Source organism: Mandrillus leucophaeus, unplaced genomic scaffold (genome assembly GCF_000951045.1).
Source record: "Mandrillus leucophaeus isolate KB7577 unplaced genomic scaffold, Mleu.le_1.0 Scaffold392, whole genome shotgun sequence".
Classification (NCBI taxonomy): Eukaryota; Metazoa; Chordata; class Mammalia; order Primates; family Cercopithecidae; genus Mandrillus; species Mandrillus leucophaeus.
Genome location: NW_012104165.1, coordinates 1452547 through 1460060, shown reverse-complemented (window position 1 = coordinate 1460060; position 7514 = coordinate 1452547). Strand labels below are relative to the sequence as shown.

Below are 7514 nucleotides of genomic sequence, written 5' to 3'. Positions count from 1 at the left end.
TCCTATTAGAACCCAAGCAGAAAAGTTGAGCAAACAACTAGATATAATAAACGAATTCAGTGGAAGGGTCTGTGCTAGAACTACAGAATTGGGGCTTTTCAGAATATGCATAGTATTTAAAGCCACAAGATAGGATGAGATCATGAAGGGAGTAATGAGCAGTAGAAACAGAGTAGCTAGAGAGGTACAAAGAATGGGATTCTTAGATGCAGGCAAAAGTAATTTGGTTTTAAATGTGCTGAATCTGTATTGCCAACCAGTTCTTTCTCTGAAAGCACTGCAGGGGGCATCTAATGGAGTTTACAGCTTGATTTCTGAGGCCTGACCAGAGATCCAGGAATAGAAGGCACAGCTCACAGTACTGGCCTTTTCTCCCCGCTTTCTTTTTTCAAAATGTGAGATATCAAAACACCATTTTCTGTACATCTGAGATAGCATTTTGCTGACTCTGGCTTTTATTCTGAAGACTGAGTCTACAAAATGAAACTGTATCAGGGAAATAGAGGCAGTATATGGTGATTTCTTATTTATAAAATTTAACCTTTGAAGAGAATGGGGGAGTAATTTGAGAGCCTGTTGTATGCCAAGCCCTGTGCAAGGTGCTTTATACAAATGTTATTTATAATCTCAGAGAGAGTAAGTAACTAGCCCAAGGTCACAGAGCTATTAGACTAAGAGAGAGAGTTAGTAATCCATGTGATTCCATATCCCTGCTTTTTACAATACCTTGCTGAAGAAACCTGTTATTTTTAAATGCAAGAGGAAATAGGCCCATGGAAGAATGGCAGCCACCCAGTGACTGAAATTGCTGAATAAATGAGTTAGTTAACTGAGGGAGCAAGGGTCAGAGGGAAGCCAAAAGTGATGGGATTGAAGGCAAAAGTAGAGATGTGAGCCTTGAAATAGAGAAGACATCATCCTCTAAGATAGAAGAAATGGAGAGGAGTATAAGGGTGGAGATAGATAAAATGAATAGTAGATGATTTTTTGAGATGATTGTGATCTTGGATAAATAGAAAATAAGATAATCTTCCCAGAGAGAAGTGGGATGGGCACCTCAGAAGAGCAGAGACTATTGGGAACAGCTTAGGAATGAATATGGAAGAGATTTCTCTCCTTCCCTTCTTTTCCCTTTCTTTCTTCTCCCACCTTCTTTCTTTTCTTTCTCTTCATTTGTTCCCTTATACCTTTTGTTTTGTTTTGTTTTTGGAGATACGGTGTCTCTGTCACCCAGGCTGGAGTGCAGTAGTGTAATCATAGTTCACTATAACCTTGAACTGGGCTCAAGCAATCCTCCTGCCTTAGTCTCCTGAGTAGTTAGGACTACAGATGTGCGCCCCCATGCCCAGATAATTTTTAATTTTTTTGGAGAGATGGGGTCTTGCTATATTGCCTAGGCTGGTCTCAAACTCCTGGCCTCAAGTAATCCTCCCATCATAGCATCCCAAGGGTGCCTTTCTTTTTTATTATTTCTCTACATTATTTATCTTTACATATCCCCTTTCCTTTTCCTCTTTCTTAATGTTTTATTTTACCCTAAGTTCTATCTTATTTCCTCCTTTCTGCCTCTTTCACCTTTTTCTTCTCTCCTTTGTTTTGTCTTTCTCCCTTTCCTTTCTCCACTTCTTTGAGCATAAGACAAAGAAGTAAAAGTGGCACAACCAATATACTTTGGCGGTAACAACAGGAGAAATTACATCTGGGTGTAGAAGGGAAGATTCCCCAGAGCAGGTGACATTTATATTAGCCTTGAAGAATGGGTAGGGTTATGGCAGGCTTATATCTGGGAAAATGGTCATTTCAGGTTTCAGCCACTGCCACAAATGTATACTTTTTGTTTTCTGTTATCAGAGTGAGTCTGTCAGCTACATCTCATTTTCCTCAGGTCTCAGCCCACACTGGGGAACATGAAATGTTCTTGCAGAAGATGGTACCTCTAGGAAAAGAAGGAGAACCCAGTATGCCCCTCCAGTCCATGAAAGCCCAGCTAAAGTATGAATCTCCAGAACTTGAATCCCAACAGGAGCAAGGTAAAGAAGAAAGACCCATCTTGGGAGGAAGGGGAAGATGGGTAACATAGGACACTGGGGCTTTTTTGTACTTGCTACTGTTTCTGATCATTAAAGTCAAAAAGGCCCTCTCTGAATCTGATGGCTCATACATAGACTCTCAGATAGCCTGGTTTGTCACTCTTCAACCCTTACTTTCTTGTATATTCATATTCTTCTAAATTCTGGCTTTAACACTTAATTTAGTCCTTCTGATACATTCTCTCTCTTTATACTGACCTCCTTGCTATTTTTTTCTTTTCTTTTTTTTTTTTTTGAGACGGAGCCTCGCTCTGTTGCCCAGGCTGGAGTGCGGTGGCGCGATCTCGGCTCACTGCAAGCTCCACCTCCCGGGTTCATGCCATTCTCCTGCCTCAGCCTCCCGAGTAGCTGGGACTACAGGCGCCTGCCACCACGTCCGGCTAATTTTTTTGTATTTTTAGTAGAGATGGGGTTTCACCGTGTTAGCCAGGATGGTCTCAATCTCCTGACCTTGTGATCCGCCTGCCTCGGTCTCCCAAAGTGCTGGGATTACAGGCGTGAGCCACCGCACCTGGCCTACCTCCTTGCTATTTTTAGCTTTTATCCTATCAGACAATACCTCTATCTTCCACTTGCACTATATCCTTTCTGCTTCATTAAATAAGACTTTGCTCCATTATTTCTGCAACTAACTTTCAGATGGTTCAAGAAAAAAAAAATTGTATACTTACAAAGAAAAGGAATAACAGGCTGGGTGTGGTGGCTCACACCTGTAATCCCAACACTTTGGGAGGCCAAAATGGGTAGATCACGAGGTCAGGAGTTCGAGACCAGCCTGACCAACATGGTGAAACCCTGTGTCTACTAAAAATACAAACAATCGCTGGGTGTGGTGGCACATGCCTGTAATCCCAGCTACTTAGGAGGCTGAGGCAGGCGAATCGCTTGAACCCAGGAGGCGGAGGTCGCGGTGAGCTGACATCGCGCCACTGCACTCCAGCCTGAGTGATAGAGCAAGACTCTGTCTCAAAAAAAAAAAAAAAGAAAAAAGAATAAAACAAATGTTACAAAATATTAAAAGTTCATGAATGTGTGAAAGATCCACTACCTTATTTCTACTTTCTCTGTATCTGTTTCATTTTCATTTAATTTTTTAAGTAGGTAAAAATGTACATGGCTCAAAAACAAAATTTTTTAAAGTTATTTAATGAAAAGTTTCTATTCCACTTGATTTTCCCAGCCACCTAGTCTCTTCCTCCTACTCTGAAATAGGTTGTAACTGTTACTAATTTTTTGTGTGTCCTTCCAGATATTTTTTTGATGCATATATGTTTTCCATATTGAAACAAATATATTTTCCTCTCTTTATCACTAAGATGGTAGAGTCTTGCATTTTTTATTTCCTAACAGCTGCTTAATATTAAAATGTATGGATACATTTTAAAGGTACAAAAGGTAACATTTATGATCCCTTCTTAGTTTTAGATGTTGAGACTGGAAATGAGTATGGAAATTTAAAGCAAGAAGTTTCTGAAGAAATGAAACCACATGGGAATACATCCAGTAAATTTGAAAATGATATGTCCCAGTCTGCTAGGTGTGGAGAAACTCATGAACCTGACGAAATAACAGAAGAGCCCTCTGCATGCTCCAGAGAAGATAAACAACCTACCTGTGATGAAAATGGAGTAAGCCTGACTGAGAACTCTGACCATACTGAACATCAGAGAATCTGTCCAGGAGAAAAATCTTATGGATGTGATGACTGTGGAAAAGCTTTTAGTCAGCACTCACACCTCACAGAACATCAGAGGATCCATACTGGAGACAGACCCTACAAATGCGAAGAATGTGGAAAAGCTTTCCGTGGGAGAACTGTGCTTATTCGACACAAAATAATACACACTGGAGAGAAACCATATAAGTGTAATGAGTGTGGCAAAGCCTTTGGCCGGTGGTCAGCTCTTAACCAACATCAGAGACTTCACACAGGAGAAAAACACTATCACTGTAATGACTGTGGCAAAGCCTTTAGTCAGAAAGCAGGCCTCTTTCACCACATCAAGATCCACACAAGAGACAAACCTTATCAGTGTACTCAGTGTAATAAAAGTTTTAGTCGGCGTTCCATACTTACTCAGCATCAAGGAGTTCATACCGGCGCGAAGCCCTATGAGTGCAATGAGTGTGGAAAAGCCTTTGTTTATAACTCATCCCTTGTTTCCCATCAGGAAATCCACCACAAAGAAAAATGCTATCAGTGTAAGGAATGTGGGAAATCCTTCAGTCAGAGTGGCCTTATTCAGCATCAGAGAATTCACACTGGGGAAAAACCCTACAAATGTGAGGTATGTGAAAAAGCCTTTATTCAAAGGACAAGTCTTACAGAACATCAGCGAATTCACACTGGAGAAAGACCCTATAAATGTGATAAGTGTGGGAAGGCGTTTACTCAAAGATCGGTGCTCACGGAACATCAGAGAATTCACACTGGAGAAAGGCCCTACAAGTGTGATGAGTGTGGGAATGCCTTCCGAGGAATCACCAGCCTTATTCAGCATCAGAGAATCCACACTGGGGAGAAGCCCTACCAATGTGATGAGTGTGGAAAAGCCTTCAGACAGAGGTCAGATCTTAGTAAACACCAGAGCATCCATAATAGAGGTGGTCCCTATGTATGTAAAGAGTGTGGGAAATCATTCAGGCAGAACTCAGCTCTTACTCAACATCAGACTATCCACAAAGGAGAAAAATCTGTTTCTGTGTGATGACTACAGGGAAGTTATCTCACAGAGTTCAGGCCGGTGAGAAATACTATTTAGCTTTACAATTATTGGGGTAAAACTTCAGTCACCATTGTTACAGGGAAACCTCAGATATTTAATAAGAATTCAGTACGTGCTGTCCATTGTATTAGGTGCTGTGGAGAACAAGAAGATAACCCCAAACTCTTTTCTCAGAGAGTTTATAGCCTAGTTTGGGATAGATAAGATCCACATATTTAGTTAAATAAGACTACAGGAGAGTAGAATAGATGCACAAGTCGGTGTTGAATAAAAGTGGTACTTTGTAGCCTGTAAGTGCTGTAAATTCTAAAGGACAGGTTACTTTTGCCTGGAGTGGTGAAGAAAGATTTTATTTAAAATAAGGATTTGATGGGCAGACTTAGCAGTCACAAGGGAGAAAATGGGTGAAACAAATGTAAGCCAACTTAAGAGTGCATGTGGTTTGGAAGCATCAGGGAAAAAACTAGCCAACCTGAAGTAAAAGGTTCATGCAAATTGGGCAATCAATAGCATTAAGTTGGAAACAGCTTGGGGACAGACTATAAGAAGGCCAGAATGTGAATAATTTCATCTCATACTTTATAGCACTTTGACATTTACAGAGCACTTTTCTTATTCCTAAAATACCTTGGTAAATCAAAAGCAGTCTCCATTTTAAAAATGAGAATACTTTTGCCTATGAAGACGGCGACACAGCTATAATCCCACACAAAGAAAAAGACCAGTAACCTAAGTGCAGGTCTCTTGACTTCTAGTCCTGGCCGTTACACTAGTGATCATCCAACATTGATGAACATCAAAATCACGTTTGGGGCTTGTTTAACATCCCTGAATCCCACTCACATTCTGCTTCATTAGGCCTAGGATGCAAATTAAGAATCTTCATTTTTATAGCTCCACAGCTACTTAATATACTTTAAAATTTGAGAAATGTTGAGTTGAATGACAGCTGACTTCATGGCTGTCTGCAAAGTGGGGAAGCCTGAACACAGTCCTGTAAACTAAAGGCCACTGCAGACTTTTAGCACAAGGAGATCCTTACAGGGAACATATGCCACCAGCTCTTTGGAGTAAACCGGGAATTAGACCCCATCATGCCAAAAACTAGGGTTTTAAGGTGGTCTTTCCATCCCTTCAGATTTAAGTATTTAAAGAAAAAGAGACAGACCTACATTCCAAGGGTCTTCTGAGTGCAAGGCCTTGTGTTGTTTGTTTATTTAGGGGAGGGCTTGGTGCTCTTCTCTGCTTTACGCTTTACCTTCTTTTGTTTCCCAGATCTCTTGTTACCACTATGTTCTGAATTCCCTAATAATTGCTCTTGAGAACTGATTTACATTTTGTTGGTTTGTATACTTCTTGAGCACATGAAAGGACCCCAAATTAGAGATACTATCCCTTGGGCTTCTGAAAAATGAACCAAAAACTGGTTGACTCTAACCTTGTCTTGCTGAGTAAAAATTCTGCTTTGGATGAGAACCTGTCTTGATTGTTTTAGTGGACAACAGGCAAGCCACATAGAAGTACACATGGCTCCTGATCTGTCTTTTTATTTACAGAAATCATTCTTAATCTCTACTGAGATGGCCTGTTAGTTCCTTCCTTTTCTACCCTGCCACAGCAAACTCCACAATTTCTGGGACTAACTTCCTACTGCACCCCAACACAACTCCAGTCCTCTCTTCTCTTCATACTTCTAGCTGGTCAATGGGTTTGAAGTGGTGAGACAGTGATAAAAGGGGAAGGGGAAAAATAAAAGAAGGGTAATCTGCATTCTTCCTTAGTAAGTCCCACTCCTAATTACCTAATCACACAGTCCTGTGTCTTTGTCCCATCTTCACTCCTGTAATACATTCCCCACCCCCATTTTCTTAGTGCCACTGTCTCTTGCCTCTCTAGCCATAAACCCTGTACAGAATTTCATCCCTGGGTTGGAACTAGAAGCACCCGTTGGTCCTGTAGCAATATTATATTTCTAGCTAAGTTGTAAATATGAACACGTATTCCCATAGAAGTCATAATGGTCTAAGTATTATAATTCAGGTATATTGGGTGTCAGATTGGCTTCTGGGATTGGAACTTACATGACTTTCTGTGTGGAAAAAACTTCTTGAGTTCATGAGAGAGAAAGGCAAATGAACAGTTGAAAAACAACTTACTCATAAGTTGAGGACTGCTTAGTTAGGTTTTTTTCATAACCCCAGCATAGGAGTTGCACGCATAAGGCACTGAGGCAACTGGGATTGGAAACCTAGTTTTCTTCCTCCAGGAAACAAGGAACCCAGAGTGAGCCTGGGAGCTCTGTAGCTATAAGTATGTGAGGCCTATGCTCTACCTAAGTTTACCCTGCCTCCCATTTCTCACATAATGAGAATGCAAACTTGTAACCAAACCAAGGTTCAGCTGCTTGCGGCTCCAAAGCCAAAACTCGGGAGAGAAGAGAGTTGGTGGGAGGAAAAGCAGATTTATTTGGAGAGCCAGCAAACTGAGACGATGGTAGGCTAGTGTCCTAAAGTACCATCTTAAGTCAGTACAAATTTTAGGCTCTTTTTATGTTAAGGGAAAAGGGAAGAGGATAGAGTTGGGATGAAGAGGTAACCTATGACCACAGACATCTGGGTGCCAGCAAGAGTCCAAGGAAGTTGGGAACTTCTTTGTCATTGGTTGGGTCACAATGCTCCTGTAAATCTTTAACAAAACA

General features: G+C 40.9%; 1 protein-coding gene across 1 annotated transcript in view; it reads left to right on the top strand.

Annotated features, from left to right (window-relative positions):
• Positions 1 to 6292, top strand: part of ZSCAN12 (zinc finger and SCAN domain containing 12) — a 10877-nt gene extending 4585 nt beyond the window's left edge. The window contains exons 3-4 of the mRNA XM_011991265.1: positions 1886 to 2030; positions 3510 to 6292. Coding sequence (XP_011846655.1) covers positions 1886 to 2030; positions 3510 to 4798 — 1434 coding nt within the window. The 3' untranslated portion in view covers positions 4799 to 6292. The remainder of the gene's footprint in view (positions 1 to 1885; positions 2031 to 3509) is intronic.
• The last annotated feature ends 1222 nt before the right edge of the window (positions 6293 to 7514 follow it).